The 18,255-nt window shown below is 36.6% G+C and overlaps 1 protein-coding gene across 1 annotated transcript in view; it reads left to right on the top strand.

The window, feature by feature from the left end:
• The first annotated feature begins 1,665 nt into the window (after positions 1-1,665).
• Positions 1,666-18,255, top strand: part of HMGCS2 (3-hydroxy-3-methylglutaryl-CoA synthase 2) — a 65,053-nt gene continuing 48,463 nt past the window's right edge. Inside the window, exons 1-4 of the mRNA XM_034409927.3 lie at positions 1,666-4,352; positions 9,605-10,059; positions 12,741-12,866; positions 17,310-17,474. Of these exons, the coding sequence (XP_034265818.1) occupies positions 4,243-4,352; positions 9,605-10,059; positions 12,741-12,866; positions 17,310-17,474 (856 nt within the window). The 5' untranslated portion in view covers positions 1,666-4,242. The remainder of the gene's footprint in view (positions 4,353-9,604; positions 10,060-12,740; positions 12,867-17,309; positions 17,475-18,255) is intronic.

Raw genomic sequence — 18,255 nt, 5'->3', positions numbered from 1 at the left:
AGCCACGCCCACAGAACCGGTAGTAAAAAAATTTAGAACCCATCCCTGGTTGGGAGTCACCACAACATGAGGAACTGTATTAAAGGGTTGCGGCATTAGGAAGGTTGAGAACCACTGGTATAAGAGATAATGTAACAAAATTAATCAATTTGTGTCATATTTTGAACTAGTGCCTACATTCCTTATCATCATCTGTGGGAAGAACTGCTTCCCTGTATTTTTCAGTAATATGTAACCCTATTTCTAATACAGGTAGTCCTTGACTTATGACATTAATGGAGCCTGCTCATTCATGTCAGAAATCGAGGACTATGTTAAATGAAGACCTAACAATATCCCTGTCCCTGCTTTCCCCAGTGCATTTCTTAAATGAATGTGCAGGTCATTAGGTAGAGCATGGATTGACTCAGGCATGGGAGAAACTGAGGGAGGCCTAGTGCAGGCACAGGTATTCCCAGAAGGCCTCTCCCACCCTCTAAGGTATTCCATGCTCTGCCTCCTGCCTCTTGGTTTCCCCAAAGCCCTGTGGGCCTCCTTAATATCCCACTCCATCACCATTTGTTTACTTACATTTTGACAAGCTCAGAAAGTCAGAGTAGAGAAGGCCGCTCCCTCACTGGGCCATGTGGCACAATCAAGAAGAAAAAATCCAGTCACTTTTGCTTCTGTTGCAATCCTTGACTCTCCAGCCAGCATAAACTACTACGATTTCTTCTTAGCTCCACCAGCACTAGTTTTACGTTAGTGGTGCTAAGACAAAATCATGCCTATTTTGGTTCTTTGCAAGCCTTTCCTCCTCAGCCAGCATAAATCAATTTACCCTGACTGAGGAGGAAAGGATTGCTATGGAAACAAAAGAGATGGGATTTCTTCTTTGCTTGACCAATGTAAGAGTAGCATAAAGCTAGTGATGGTAGAGCAAAGAAGAAATCCAGTCTTTTCTTTCCATGACAATCCTTTCTCCCCAGCCAGGGTAAACCTCTACAATATCTTCTTACTGCCATCACCATATGACTAAAGTAAAGCTAAAGTTGGTGGTGCTAAGAAGCTATTGCTTGCAAGGTATCAAAATAGGCATAATTTCTTCTTAGTGCTGCCAGTTCTAGCTTTGCACTAGTTTTACACTGGTGGCGCTAAGAAGAAATTATAGTGATTTATGCTCACTGGAGAGGAATCAAAATAGGCATGATTCCTTTGTTGCGCCACAAGCGCTAGCTTTACACTAGTCTTGCGGTGGTAGAGCAAAGAAGAACAGCTGCCTGCAATTTGCAGGTTCGAATCTCGCCAGGCTCAAGGTTGACTCAGCCTTCCATCCTTTCTAAGGTAGGTAAATTGAGGACCCAGTTGTGGGGGCAATAAGCTGACTTTGTATAAATATACAAAAGGATGAAGGCTATTGCTTAGCGCATTGTAAGCCGCCCTGAGTCTCTGGAGAAGGGCGGCATATAAATGAAATTTAAAAAAAAGAAAAGAAGAAATCCTATCTCTTGCTTCCATGGCAATTATTTTCTCCCCAGCCAGGGTAAATCACTACCTATTTATGCTAGCTGGGGGGAAAGGATTGTCATAGAAACGAAAGAGAATTTCTTCTTGATTATGCCATGTGGCCCAGTGAGGGAGCAGCCTTTTCTACATTGACTTCCTGAGCTCGTCAAAAAGTAAGTAAGTGAATTGTGACGGGGGAGTGGGGGGGGGGAGGAATGCAAAGAACCCAGTATCTTGGCAAAGCAGGCCAACTTACTGGGTTCTAAGGGCTTCTGAGGACCTGGCCAGGCAAAATGGGAGGGAAATGGGTGGGTGATCTGTCCCCGTCCCCACACACACACAACACAGCCAGCCGAGGGTTAAGGAAACACTTTGGAACGCACCCAGTTCTTATCTCCCTCTTGGCAGCGATAGACACACCGTCTGCCAAGGGACTTTATTTTCACAAACAGACAGATAAGATACGAACGTTCAAGAAAGTCCAAACAGAAATAATATTCCTCCCAGCAGTTCCGGACGAGGCTTTAGTGACTGTCCAAGGTTTACTTTGTTCGTCACAAAAGATCCTTGACCACTACCCTCTATTATATAGTCTCTGGGGTGTGGTCCAGTGACTCAGTTCTAATCCCTAGCACGCCTCCCAAGCTGCTGCAAACGTTTATCACGCCTTCGGAGGCGTGCGTCCAGGAATGATGTTTCATTATCACTTTGATTCGAATCAGCTGTCTCTTCTCCCTCTTCTCCCTCTTCTCCCTCGGCCGACAATGCCAGAGGGGAGGGGCCTGGAGAGGGAGGCCTGGCTGACTCCTCTTCCTCATGCTCGGAGCTTTCTTCCTCCGATGGGACAGGCTCAGAGGGCGGGGCCACAACAGTGGGTGTGCTGCAAAGTCTCTGCAGTCAGTCATAAGGGCGAATGATTGTGGGGGCGCTGCAAAATTTGTAACTTTGAAACAGATTTGTATTTAGCTTTTGGGGTATGCATTGTAATTTCAAACATTTGTTGAATGGCCTGTCATACCTCAAGGATTACCTGTATCTTGAACCATCTTGTTTCCCCAGCAGCTTTAGCTGTATTTTATCTGCTACTCTGACCTCTCCCCTGCATTTCTTCTGTAGCCTTTCACCTGAATTTAAAGTAGTATCTGTTGGCACATTAAATCTGGGAGGCAGTTCCTTACCGCAATTGTCCCCTCTTGCACTGCTATTTTGTAAGTTTATATTATACACTTAAAGTAATAAAATGAACTATTTTTTGACTTTGGATGTCTCTTTACACTAGCTGACAGCTGTACTAAATCAGTGTTTTCTTTGCCTGGAGGTACAAGCTATTTAAATAATAATAACTGTTTGCTCATAGAAATAACAGAAATAATTTTATGTTAGACTTTTGCATGCATACAGGACAGTATTTCAGTTCACTTTGTGGCAGCCTTAGATATTATTTTGGTGCCCAGAATTTTGTTTGTCATTTTATCAACATAAATGATTATCAACTAAAGTTGAAGGCAATCGATTGAGAAATGTACAACTTGCTTATTTAATTATGATAGTATAGATAGACCTCAAGTTATAACCATTTGTTTAGTAACCGTTCAATGTAACAATGGCACTGAAGATGACTTATGACCAGTTTTCACAGGTATGTCCGTTGGAGCATCCCCATGGTCACATGATCAAAATTTAGACACTTGGCAACAACTGGCATATATTCATGACAGTTGCAATGTCCTGGGGTCATGTGATCACCATTTGTAATCTTCCCAATTGGCTTCCAGCAAACAAAGTCCGTATGGGAAGCCAGATTCACTTAACAACTGCAGTGATTTGCTTAACTGTGGCAAAGAGGTAATACAATGGTGCATAACTCATTTAACAACTGCCTAGAAACAGAAATTTTGGGTTCAATTGTGGCCATAAATTGCTAAATACATAGTTGAGAGGCTGATGGCAATATTAATGTTATGGTTATTATTTTTGCCTCCTTCAAGTAGGCATAAATAATAAATTATTGTTACTGCAGTAGGTGGTTATCCAGAAATCTTGTGTTGGAACATACAGAAAATACAATATTAAGATGATCAGCATTAGAAGAGGAAATGCTAGGGTTTTAATTTGGATGTATTATAAAATGTTTTAGGAAGATTTGACTTAGAAGGATGGCATGTTCTTTCAAAAATAAAATATTAAGCACATTAAATAAAAGGAAGAACATTATAATTTTGTATATATATGCCTATATGAATGCCAAAACTATACCAACTCCTAAATACTAAACATGGGAAATTTTTTGTTTGTTTTTCAGTTCAAGCCACTTTTGTGAACAAGGAAGGGTTTTTTCCAGGATTTAGTCTGGAAAAAGAGCACACCTCCAGGTGCTCTTTGCTTTACAGGGCAATACAGGAAAATACAGACTTAATATTAGAACTCGGATGTGGAAGAGGCGAGGGTCCAAAAAACCCCCTACCATTCATGGATAGAAATGTTTAGACTGATTCTAGTCAGGACAAAATAGGAAGATACCCTGATTAAAGGTGGCCAGGAATTTAGGAACCCCCAGGACTGAAACTTGATGCTACAAAAAATTACAAAAGCCTAGTTAGATCAGCTTGTATATTGTTACCTGTACTGAGTATACTATTGGCTGTCATGATAAGAGCAGGGAGGGACTTACTCTGTAAGTAGCCTTGGGATGTCTTTTAAAAAGCTGGGGAGGCAGTTAGTTCGAAGTTTAGTTGGACTGTTCAACCAAATTGGAAAATGTTCCGGCTTTTCAGACACGCTAAGCAGTTGTGCTGCTTTCAGATGAAACGAACATTGCAGAAAACACTTTGGCCTCTCACTTTTTCAGCACTGGTGAAACAGAACAGGTAAGTGAAGAAAAAATAGCACTAAAATGTTGACATCTTCAGGCTCTGTAATCAGACTTTTACTTTTACACAAACTTTTCTAATGGTAATCTACTAGAAAATTTGATAAGAAAATTCTGCTTTAATCATAATGAGTATTAGAAAAATAGAAGTCAGGGTGTTTTAAAATATTAGGATCACCAGCTGCAAATCTGCAAGTGAAAAAAAATGCTTCTTAAAACTCTTTTCTCTATGAAAAGCACGCACAAGTGTTTTCAACTTTCATCCTCTATCTTGCCTTTAATTCCAATATAACTGGCTATTTCTTACAATTTCTTCTCTTTGTGAAAGATCATTTGTGAATGTTTACATCTGAATCCTATAAGAACAGTGGGTTAAATTAACTAATGGAACCCAGAGAATCTGATCCATAAAAATGCATGTGAGAAAAACCTTTTTCCAAATTATGTAGTTTTTGAATAGCAAGCCGTTTAATTAACTGGTAATGCAGAAGCAGTTCGGTCCAATGTGAACTTTGATGGCATAAAGGGCCACAATTAGCTCAGGTGTCGTACAATTTATTAAAAAAATACAAGAAAGTCTGCAGTTATCTATTTACCAGTTTTCACAGCAAGGATAGTTTCTATTCCAGTTCATTAAATGTATACTTTTATTTTTTTCCTACTTAACATAAATATTTTCACTGTGTTGTACTTTCCATTTTTCAGATCTCAATTAGAACTATCTAATTCTAATAGTCTCACATAATATTTTTCATGAATGCACAATGAAATATTAAACCCAAAAGTCAACTGTCAATGTAAAATTCAAAACTGGGATTCAAAATCCTGCCCACACTTAATAGTATACTGATGTAGACTTTGTTGCTTGTAGCCCTGATAAACTATTCCTTTAAATAAGAAAATACTCTTATTTCCTTTGATATCTCACCTTTTTTTTAAAAAAAGAGCTAATTTACATTAGAATGGTTATTAGAAATATTTAATGAAGCACTTGAAGAGGCCAAATTACCAACAAGGACAGAAGCGTTTAATTCCAAAGGAAGTTACAGACCGTCAAGAAATAAAAACTACAGACCCATTTCATTATTAAACACCGACTACAAAATATTCGCCACAATAATATCAGAAAGAGTAAAAAGAATCTTAAATGAATGCATCCATTCAGATCAAAATGGTTTCTTTTCAAATAGACAGATAAAAAATAAAATGAGAACCATTATAAACACTTTAGAGGATTTATAGAGGCACATCCAGAAAAACAGGCTGCACTGGTTTTCCTAGATGCCCAAAAAACATTTGACAATTTAAATTGGAAATTTATCGGTACACAATTAAAAAATATGAAATTTGGGGGGAAATTTATAAAAATGGTAGAAAAAATTTATACAATTCAAACAACAAAAGTGATAATGAATGGTGAGACTACAGAAAAAAATTGATATAACAAAAGGGGTAAGACAAGGATGCCCGCTTTCACCTCTTCTATTTATCTTAACTTTAGAAACACTCTTAATAAAAATTAGGATCAGGACATAAAAGGCTTAAAAATTTAAAAAATACAAATTCCAAGCATTTGCCGACAATCTAGTATTCATATTAGAAGAACCATTAGAATCTGGACCTAAATTAATTCAAAGAGTAGAATATGGTGAGGTAGCAGGATTTAAAATTAATAAAAGTAAAAAATAATAACAAAAAATCTTACTAAAAAACAAGAGAATTAGAAGAAAAAACATGCAAGTAGTTAGAAAAGTAAACTTTAGGAATTTGGCTATCGGCTAACTGTTCTTCAATTAAGGAAGATAATTACAACAAAATACTACAACAAATAAAAAAAAGATTTAGAAATTTGGGGAAATCTTCAATTGTCACTTACTGGAAGGATAGCCTCCATCAAAATGAACATACTACCGAGAGTACTATTTCTATTTCAAGTCAAACTGATAAAACTAGGGAAAACTTTTTTTTTGAAGATCTAAATAAATTAACCACAAAATATATTTGGCAAGGGAAAAAACCAAGGATTAAATTAAAACTACTGCAGGATAGTAGAGAAAAAGGAGGCTTTGCACTCCCAGATTGGGAATTATACTATCAGGCAACAGCGTTAACATGGATAAAAGATTGGACTGAACTAAAAAATAAGAGGATCTTGACACTAGAAGGGCACGACCTACAAGCAGGATGGCATGCATTCATTTGGGATGGGAAAAATAAAGCCCACAGTTATTTTCAAAGACATCTAATCAGAAATGCCTTGCTTCAGGTCTGGCAAAAAATAAAAAGAAACCATTACACCAAAATAGAAAACTGGTTATCCACAATGGAGGTGTTGAAATGCTTGAATTTAACAGACATAGATAAACTGATAAGGTATAAGGATCTGATAAATGAACAAGGGAATTTGAAATCTAAACAAGAACTAAAAGACCAGGGTATAGCTATAGATTGGTGGACATATATGCAAATTCAGACCAGGTATAATAGTGACATAAAATTATATGAATTTCAAAAAGAACAGCAGGAATTAGATAGGATTTTACTAGGGCCGGAAGAAAAATTGATTAGGAAAATATATAAATATATATTGAGATATAGAATGGAAGAGGAAGTGGTTAAAGAAACAATGATAAGCTGGGCAAAAAATTTTGGATATAGCATAGATTTGGAGAAATGGGAAAAACTTTGGGAAATAAATTTGAAATTGACTGTCTGCAGCTTATAAGGGAAACCAGTATAAGATGTTTTATAGATGGCACCTTCTGCCAGCAAGACTCGCTAAGATGTTCCCAAACATATCACTGATTTGTTGGAAATGTAAAAAATCATACGGGACATATTCATGGTGGACATGTGCAACAGCAAAAATGTATTGGACTAAAATTAAAAAATGGCTCAAAGAGATAACTAAACATCATATAGACTGGAAACCAGAATTATTTTTATTGGGCATACTGTACATACAAGAAATTACAATAAAGAAATACAATATCTAATTCTACATATTATAACTGCAGCTAGGATAACCTATGCACAAAATTGGAAAAATAACAGGAAAATTTTGGACTGTGCGGAGATGGATAAATTGATGAAAGAAATAAAAGAAAAAGATGAAACAGAATGCTACTTAATATGGAATAAATGGTATAAATGGTTGGAGGACAGGAATAATAAGTAAGAAAATATACAATAGAAATGAGCTAGAGATAAGGTAGTATTAAATGGTATGAAATACACAATGTATGTAAAATAATATATAGATATAATAGAAATGTATACATAAGTAGTATAAATAATACGTAAGAAATAAGAGAACCACAACTACAAATATGTGAATATGAAGGGGGAAAATACAAATTGTGATTATAAACTGATACGGAATTGTTGTAAAATGGAAACTTTTTTCCTTTTCCTTTTGTTTTGTTTTTGTGTTTTTGAAAGAAAAAAACAATAAAAATATATTTTTAAAAAAGCTAATTTTATATTTATAATAAAGCAATCAAAATTAAAATTAGTATTACAGGTAGTCCTTCACTTACAACAGTTCATTTTGTGACCATTCAAAGTTACAACAGCACTGAAAAAAGTGACATGAACGTTTTTCACAGTTACAACCTTTGAAACATCTGCATGATCATCTGATCAAAATTCAGATACTTGGCAACTGGTTCATACTTATGACTTGCTGTGTCCCAGGGTCACATGATCACCTTTTGCAACCTTCTGACAAGTAAAGTCAATGGGAAAGCCAGATTCATTTAACAACCAGGTTACTAACTTCACAACTGCAGTGATTCACTTAACAACTGTGGCAAGAAAGGTTGTAAAATGAAAAACTCATTTAACATTTGTTAAATCTCACTTAGCAAGAGAAACTTTGCTTTCTTTGTAAGTTGAGGACTACCTGTATCTCTATGACAATAGGAAGAAAAGCTCAGAATAAAAGCAAGGAGACTGAATTTTTAGAATACTCTTTTTGTAGGGTCTTTAAGGGGCAATAACTTAAGTAATATATGCACACACCCTTTGGACCTGACCCCTAATGCTGTCCAGCAATGTTGATCTTGTGCAAATGTAATCAAAGATCTTTGTATTAAACATTAACCTCTTGGATAACAATATGTTACGGTTAGGATGAGCAAGTATCGTTTATGCTATTGGAATGCATCTGTTTTTAAGATGCTGTAGACCTAAACCCAGTAAAAGTCTTAATTCCATAGCTCACCCAAATGCTAAAGTGCAAAGAAAACTTAGATACTATTCAAATCATATATATCAGGTGTTTATCCAATTTAAAATAAATGTTTCTATTTTGCTCTTCATACAAGCTTGCAAAATATTAAAATCTATAAAGCCAAATCTATAAAAAGTATTGCTACAACAATACGATCAGTGACAATATAAAAAAACAGAAATTATAGAAATTGTTCTCACCAGTTCTCTTTTAAAAGGATGAAAATATAACATTAGAAAATAAAAAGAGACTATTTCAAGAATCTATCTCAAAAGGCAGCACCTGAATATCAGGGTACCACAGTGAATACAAAATGTTTGTTTTTTGGCAGAGACTTACCTAATTTCTTTCAGTGACAGAAAAATTGAAACAAGATTCCTTGGAACTCAAGTATAGAAGCAACTCTTCACTACCATAAATAGGACTTTTTTATTTATTTGTTTATACAAAACAAATTTGTTTATACAGATCTCAAAGATCTATATAAACTGGGGATGCCTGCAATATTTCTGTCATTGAATGAGTCCTCTTTAGCACTAGGAATTTCCACATTCATTTAAAAAGCAGCCTTGAATGCAGCAGTAGTCTTATCTGAAGGCTGCCACTGGAGCTCGAAGCACCTTTGTGTCATTGTTGATTGTAAGGTACTTCACTTTTCCATAAGCTTCACAGGGATATTGGAGATGGAGTGAGAAAATGAGCACTGAAGTAACTTGCGCCTCAGATTGTACAGTAATGCCTAAATGTGAAGCAACAGTTATTTACACAATGGGGTTTAATTATAGTACATTTACCTAGCAAACAAAATTGTGAATATTCCTTTCCTTTAATCCCTAAGTATAAATACACCTGCTTTTGTTATTTGCTTGTGGGATAATCATGAGGCAAGCAAGATCCTTGCCAGCATCAGTCCAAAATATGTTTGTTTTGTAAGGTATTCCTCCTAATAACGTAGAAGCCAGATTTATATCTAAATGTGTATTGTGAAAAACCTTCCCTCTTTACTTGTCTTGCAGTTTCTCCACAGATTCTATACAATCATCCCAAACAACCTCTCCATGGCCTAAGGATGTGGGTATCCTTGCTCTGGAGGTATATTTCCCATTCCAATATGTAGAACAAAGTGAGCTAGAGAAATATGATGGGGTAGAATCTGGGAAATACACCATAGGCCTAGGCCAGAAGCAGATGGGTTTCTGTGCTGCACACGAAGACATCAATTCCTTGTGCCTGACTGTGGTACAACATCTGGTAGAGCGAAACAATCTCTGCTGGGATTCTATTGGCCGCCTGGAAGTTGGAACAGAAACTATTATTGACAAATCCAAAGCTGTTAAGACTGTTCTGATGCAGCTCTTTCAGGATTCAGGGAACACAGACATTGAGGGCATTGACACAACCAATGCTTGCTATGGAGGTACAGCTTCTCTATTCAACTCTGCTGATTGGGTGGAATCCAGCTCCTGGGATGGTAAGTGTTGGCAGACTTTAGTTCAGTTCTTTTAGTGGTAGAACCCAAGGTTTCTCAACTTCAGCAACTTTAAGATGGGTGGAGTCCAACTCCCAGAACTCTGGGAATTGGAGTCCACCCATCTTAAAGGCACTGAGGTTGAAAAACAATGGTATAATGTGCCTTAAATGCTCATTCTGAAAAAAGAGTAACTATTCAAATTGTTAATTGGTTAAATTTCAAAGGTAAGGAAGCTAAGCCTTTGATTCTACAAAGCTGTTGACTATTAATACTATATATTCAGCATAATGTAGTCACAACATTATACCCTTTCAGCAGAAGATAGAAAGTGGAATGTTTTTTAAGAATTTTCTCTATAAATCATTACTATGTAGTACTGGAGTTGCAGTAGCAGTAATACTGGAGACAAAATGTCTCTTGCTACAGAAGCAACTTTGCTTTAATGTTTCTAATATTCTCCACTTTTCTGATTTTCCTTTTCCATTTAATCTATTATCAACTCTTAATCTATCAAGCTTTAAAATCCAGTTCAGTTTTTTTCAAGTATTTACTCTAAATTCTCTCCTTTTCCCATTCAGCTTAGTTTTCTGAACTTTTCAGTTCTTCCTTATACTGCATTAATGATTTGATTTTACCCAGACACAATGCTTTTTTTTTTTGATCCAGTTTGTTAATATATGTTGACATACACCTGGGACTGACAGAGACAGAAAATAACCCTGGGGTTGTGAAGAATTACTTTCATTGTAGAGAAAAAAGAGGAAGAGATAGGGGATTCATCAGATATACCTTCCACTATCCCCCCATTTCTACTTATGAAAAACAGTCAATTCAAAGTCCATGCACAAATTCTAGGATACCAAAGAAAAAAATAGCAAAAAAGAGGCAAAAGAGCATGGTGATGGGCCATTTGGTCATCATCAACCTTGTCTCAAGAGCAAGAATAATGTAACAAAGCAGAAAGTACATGAAGACTCCCTGTCAGTTACTTCTGCAAAGAAGCAGAGCTCACTCTGGAGGAAATGAAATGGAGCAAATAGAAGATTACAGTATGAGATGCATTCCTTGTGTCACTGTCCTTTATTATTATGTCAGTAAACAAGAAAGCAGTCCTAATATTGTCTACTAATTAATTAATTAATGCTGCCCATTAACTGAACCACCAATGTGGGATGACCCCAATATTGCTATTTGCCCCATGGGAGAAAATATAGAGGCTTCAGAAGTTCTCTACAATTTAGCTAATAGTTTACAGCCCCCAAAAAGAAATCCCATAGAGTTTTCCAAGTCTGACCTTTGAATAAACATATTATGGATTAGATTTTAAGACAGTTGACCACTCCCTTTAAAAAAAAGTGTAGGTAATTAAACCCTGCTTTTCTCAGTTGCAGTACAATTATTGTTGTCAAGAAGGTTCCACATGGAAGCTCCTTTCAAAACCCATACTGATTGCAATGTAATTTCCAGATTTCAAAAGTGCACATTAGTAGTTTTCCATTAATCTTAAAATCATGATATAATAATATCTGACCTTTGGTTCTAGAGCTCAGCCTGTTTAGGATATGCCTGACTGCTTACTGAAAGAAGTATAAAACATTAAAAAAAAAAAAGCCTGGGCTTTTGTCTCTGTTTAGAAACTAATTTTGTGGCTTTTGGAAAACCAGGATCCTCAATTTCAACCAACTTGGGAAGAATAGTTCTAACATTGCTGTGATAGAGTTCAGAGAGTAGGCTGGGGAGGTTTGGGATTCTCCAGTGATTTTAAAGTAGTCATTTTGCCCTTGCATAGACACTTGGCCTCCACCCAGAATTCTGTGATGGAACCATCGGACAGTAGATGGCGAAAGAGGGAAGTAAAGGATATGGCTGCCTTCCACAGGGCTGTCAGGAATATTACTAGGAAATGGCTACTTTTTGTTAAAGGAGCCACAATTTCAGAATATGTCATTTTGTGCCACCATAATATTGAGTTGGGGGATGCCCCTTGAGGTCATTTTTAAAGCACAAAATGACAAAATATAGCTATACAAGCTATATCTACCTTGACAGAACTATGTGATTTTTCTTTTTTCCACCCTTGTTATGAGTTTTATGGCTGATGCTGCTGTGTTTTCCTCCATAGCTCTTTTTACCAACAGGGAATGGTTGAAAAGTCTTCCTTCCCCACCAAGGTTTCTCAAATCAGACAATTTTGAGGGGTGGGGGACCCCTAATATATTATCACATGTATTTTTGATCTAGGTCCTTCCTTTCAAACCTCTCTACTGTGTATCCATTCATTAAATCTTAATTCTCACCATATGTAAACTGAATAAAACTATCATGTTTCATCTGTCTTGTAACTTTTTCCTTACCTTTTCTGTGCTTCTGTTGGCTCTTTGATGTCAAAAGGGAAGTCCTTGGGGTAGGGGCCTCTCTTTTTTGGCTTAGTCCAGTGTTTCAGCAAATTTCAGATAGGTGGACTTCAATTCCCAAAATCCCAGAGCTGAACACAGCTTAAAGTCAGTACTATTCAAAAGCATTGGCTTAGGTAAAGTGTCATGTTCTTGAATAGATAACAGCTACTGGATCAGGAGTTGAAGCTACAAAAGAACTTTGGCCCATTTTATGAAGAAAATAAGAAAGAGATTGTTTTTCTCTTCATCAGTGTTGACGCTTTGGTGATGCTCTTGTCATGCCAGGACGCTATGCCTTAGTGGTTTGTGGTGATATTGCTGTGTATGCTACTGGAAATGCAAGACCAACAGGTGGAGCTGGAGCTGTAGCTATGCTGGTTGGACCAAATGCTCCTCTGACTTTAGAGAGAGGTCAGTAAAAACATTTACAGTACTTAGATTATGGATTTCAGCTAAAACCAGTTTGAAGGGGGGGGTATTTACTGCAGAAGAACAATATGGGTGTATGATGAAAACAATTCCTTTAAAGGGAAGCTGATAATGAGTCTTGTTGCAACAGGACTTAAGCATTACAACAGCCACATTAATAGTTTCACTGCCCTGACAGGGGCACTGCAGCACAGACACTTGTATGATAGAACAAGTCCAGAGCTATGAATTTATTCCGCTGCAAGTGAAAAAGATGAATAGGACAAAGATGGGTATCTGTCAGACTCCATGGTGCTTGCTAATTACTCAGCAGTTAGATACAATGATGTATGCTGAACCAGAAATTCAAAAGAACTTGCAGGTGAAAAAGATTGGTGATGGTAAAAATATGTCTATTTCAGGGACATAGAAGCTGCTCTTTATAATAAGCTTCTCATCTGCAAGAAAGAGTCCTTTGTGTCTGAGACATTAGTATGGCTCAGAGGGTATTCTTAAAGTAGCTGCTTGTATTTTATGAGCAAACCACATTTACTTTACCTCTCCTTCCACCTCTACCCCAACAACGAGGAATTGTGTTTGCATTATCTGGAAACTGAGCAACTTCTGAATAAAGCTAATCAGAGCTCATCTAGGGAAGATTAGAGGAACAGTCTACTTTTACCACATGTCATATCAAGAGTCCTTTTTAGGTATTTTCCCACTGTATGATTATCTGCTGTGGGGATAGGTTGGGGAGGTACATTTAGAAGATGGAGAATATTTTCTACTCAAGGAACTTCCAGTGCATTTCAAAATTTTGATAGTCTGAGTTAGTTTTAAAATGATGTATGAAAGGCCATATTCTAATGTGGAAGAAATTCATAGTCAGCAAGGAGATTATTTACCAATTCTCTTTTCCTGATCATCTTTGGATGGTCATTCTGACTTGTTTCTACTTTACTACTCTCATAAAATGCAAAAGTATTTTGTGTATTCAAGATACAAATTTGTAATGACCTTCAGATCTTCACCAATGTTCAATTTATATTTTTCATACTGAATCTTTCCCAAAAGTAGTTTCATGTTCTGATACAATTCTTTCACCTTAGCTTTGGCACTGCCTTTACCTGTCATTTACTTGTCATACAACATTACCTGTCAGTAATTTATTTCCATTATTACATTTAATTGTACACCACCCATAGTCGCCTATATGGGTGAGATGGGCAATCTCTAAATTTGATATTAAAATAAAAAATTATGAAGAACATTTTTTTCATGAACTAACTTTTGTGAAGTTACTGAACAAGTGCCACTCATTTACATTGTGTTCATGACCAAGAACATATAACTGAACAAACTTCTTTACAAAACACTAGTCCATGTTCTTGTTAAATTCATCATGGCAGCTGCAGAAACAACAACAAAAACCCTTTCATATCATAACAGCAAAGATTTTATCCCTTTACTCTTGAACCTAAAAGTTCACCCTTCTTCTTTGACAAGTTCAAATCACACAAGATCATTAAAATCCCTTTGGATCAACAAATGTGGTTCAATTGAAAGGTTGGATTTTTGAATTAATATTTTCCCTTCTATACCCTGTGTATGCATTATCATCATCAGTAGATTCATTGCACTAAACAGGCAACTGCTTACTATATAGGACTTATTGCACATGGTAAATCAGAGTATTTCATAATGTGTTTACTTTTAGAGTGATTCCTATTATACTTGTCAGGCAGAAATTACGATCTAATGAATTGTCTTTTGACTCTCTCCAAAACATAGGAAAGGCAAATGGCTTATAGCATGAACCATTTAACCATCTTGTTAGAAATCTAACACATCATACAGCAATTGTGTGGGCCCAAGTCTTATCTTAATCAGCCACTTTACAATCAAAATAAAGTTCATAGCATTTTTGACAAGTAGGCTATAGTTTAGTTTCTGAGTTTTAACTGTTAGCTCACCACATGCATAGCTGAAAGTATCAGGGTGATTTGCATAGTTTTATGGCAGGATAGCATTATGTAGATAATCTACATAAACATAAGGTTTGTTATTTGTTATAACACCATAGTATAATAATTAAACTAATATTTAATTGAATACAGGAACTATAGACTTAAACTTTATACTCTGATGAGGAGTACTGCTTTTCAGGCAGAGATTAGATTCATGTGCAAACACCCTGCACCCTTTGGTGCTAGCTATCATGTCTACTACTTTTCTCTTGAGGTTATTTACATAAGGAACAATAATAACTAACTTTTGCGCAATGATTGTTAGAAGTATGTTACTCTAGTCAAAATATAGTATTATACTGGACCTAGTTAAAAATAAAATGAACATGAAGCCACAACAAAACTAAGCCTGATGGGAAAAAAATATTGATTTCATTTTTTAATTCTGCATGGAAAAGTCTGCTTTGAACAACCATTATATCCTTGTGATAAAATTGTTATGATCAGTGTTACCAGGATAGATTCTAAACCCAGATAGAGCTTTAAAGGGAAGAATCATCATATTCAGAAACTGATCATTTTTAAAAAACTGGTGACATATGTAATTAATAATCAGAGCATACTATATTCAATTATAGTAACTTAATTCAGTTCTTGTTTTAATCAGCTGAAGTTTTTACCTATCTTTAATAGTATGGGCAACTCATTATAGCAGATGATCCTAGAATATTCCAGAGCAAGGGTGGCTTATTCAGGACAGGTTATAACTCTTCCCCACTACAAGTAGCAATTCACTATAGGAACTTTATAAGGCCATCAATTAATTACAGTAATACATCCAGGGTGTACCCCAGATTATGAACTTTAGAGGGGACACAACCCCTTTCAGAAGTTATAAAATATTTCTCCAAACAGGTAACCCACCTGACTACTGACCTTCTCTCTTATCAGGATGATGCTGTTGTTTTAATTCACCATCAGTCAGGCCCCAAACCAAGAAAGACATGTGGTAATTCTTCCCAGCTGAATTCTTTATTGTTTCATATCTATAGACAAAATCTTGCCAGACTAAGCATTCCACTATCTCCATCTACAATACACTCTGTCAACTATTAGGGATGGGCTGTTTTCACCCTCTTTCTCTCACACAAAATGTCTGGGGTGAGCTGTTTCTGACTTCTCTGTAATGCACCCTCTCCCTCTGTGAATCCACTTCCTTAGTACATTCTATCAGACTCTCACTGAGATCATTATTTATTCCAGATGGTGGAATGAACTGATTCAATAGAAGACAGGTTTATATGGAGGAGATAGCAGCAGATATTCTCTATGTGTCAGTTTGTGGGAATGGATAAAACTTCCTGGGAACCTGGACCTTGGAAAGGGAAGCATCTGGGAAATGATATAGCACACCCCTCACCAGGACCTTAGAGAAGGAGTCTTCTGAAATTAAGTGAGATTGAGATATAAAACTCTCAGTGTGGGCTATTTATTGCATTAATTGTTATAAATATTCACATTGAAAATATCATTCATATTGGAAGGGCTCTCCAATTTTATAAGCAGGAGAAATCAGAATCTTCTTGGAAGAATCATATGCTTAGTGGAAATTGCTTGGTGAGATGACTGGCCATATAAATCACTCAATAAATTATTGAATGTCTGTCACAACTTCAATTGTAATAGTGCAGGGGTGTCAAACTCAAGGCCCGTGGGGTGCTTAAATCTGGCCCACAGGGCTGGCCTGGAAATATCAAAGGACCAGCCCACGTGGCCTGCTTCTGTCGGCCAAAAGCAGGCCTCTGCGCAGCCCATTTTTGGCCGGCAGAGTGCTGCAGGAGGGCTGGATTGGACATAATTACAATTATGTGGCCTCAAGTAAGTGCCTGATCTGGATAGAAAACAAGCAACATCCTCTGTTAATACTACAGTTTAACATACTGTGGGTCCATTTAATTTACAATCAACAATCTATAATTGACAGCCATTTCTATTTACTATCCTGGAAATTTACCTCTGCTGTTAGATCTTGTATTATCATGTTATTTATGTTATTGTATTTTTATTATTAGTTGAATAATAAAAATACAATAGTATAAATAGCTTTTCTGCCTGAAAAAGCAATTTGCTATTAAACAATGGTGTATTAAAAAGTTTAGTGGAGTATGAAAAATGAAGAATAAGTAATAAATGTTTGCCAGTAATATCTGGTAGAGGAGATAGGAAAATGGTTATAGTAAAGAACTGTGAAAAGAAGGAAGATAAGGGGAAAAATGCATCTTGAGCCTGTGTCAAATGCCCACTATGGCCACGCCCACCCCGGCCACACACCACCACACACACACACCGGCCCTCCGAGGTGAAACACAACCCTGATGCGGCCCTCAATGAAATAGAGTTTGACACCCCTGTCATAGTGTAAAGAAGATCATGTTTTTATGACAGATTATCAAGTCTATGTCATCATCTTCCTATTCAGGTCTCCGAGGAACCCATATGGAGCATGTCTATGACTTCTATAAGCCAGACCTGGCTTCAGAGTATCCTATGGTAGATGGACAGCTTTCCATTCAGTGCTATTTCCAGGCTCTTGATCAGTGCTATGCCACATATCGAAAGAAAATTGAAAGTCAATGGCAGAAAGGTTTGTATGTCTGGAAAGCTAAGCTTTCCCATGTTTTTTTCTTATCCTCTGATATGCTGATCTATTTATGCAAGTATAGCTTGGTACAGAGCTCCACCCATGGAAAGTTGTATTTAAGATGTGAAAAGGAAATAGTAAATACAGTAATAGGAAATAAGAGAGAAATAGTCCTCATCTTGTGCAACGCTATTGAAAGGGGCCATGATCTTAAAATTAACTAATCTGTGTTTTAGATTAATGCTTTGGGCAGTGGAAAAGGAGAAGGAAGAATCTTGAACCTATAGCTCTGCTCAACAATGGAATCTGAAGTAAGGAATATATTCCTTCTTCTTATTTCAGGGCCTTTCCTCATGACTGAATTACTGAGTATTGCCTTGACTTGGTAGAAAGCAATATTTACATGAACATTCACTGTCCCCATTGTCAATTCTTTTCTGACCTCAGTTGTCTTTGTTCCAAGGTGATTTCCATTATAAGATAATACAAGTGATTCATCCAGAGATTTTATTTATCTCAATAAAGGCATAGATTTAGAATAACAGAGTTGGAAGGGACCTTGTAGGATATATAATACAACTGCCTGCTCAAGCAGGAGACCCAAACCATTTCTGACAAGTAGCTATCTAGTCTCTTCTTGAAAGCCTCCAGTGATGAAGCACTCACAACTTTTGAAAGCAAGCTGCTCCATTGGTTCATTGTTCTCACTGTTAGAAAAAAATTTCCTTATTTCTAGGTTAAATCACTCCTTGATCAGTTTCCATCCATTATTCCTTGTCTGGCC

Source organism: Pantherophis guttatus, chromosome 3 (assembly GCF_059756535.1).
Source record: "Pantherophis guttatus breed Tessera chromosome 3, ASM5975653v1, whole genome shotgun sequence".
In the NCBI taxonomy this organism is placed as follows: Eukaryota; Metazoa; Chordata; class Lepidosauria; order Squamata; family Colubridae; genus Pantherophis; species Pantherophis guttatus.
Note: the sequence above shows the minus strand (reverse complement) of the source record. Positions and strands in the feature narration are given on the sequence as shown.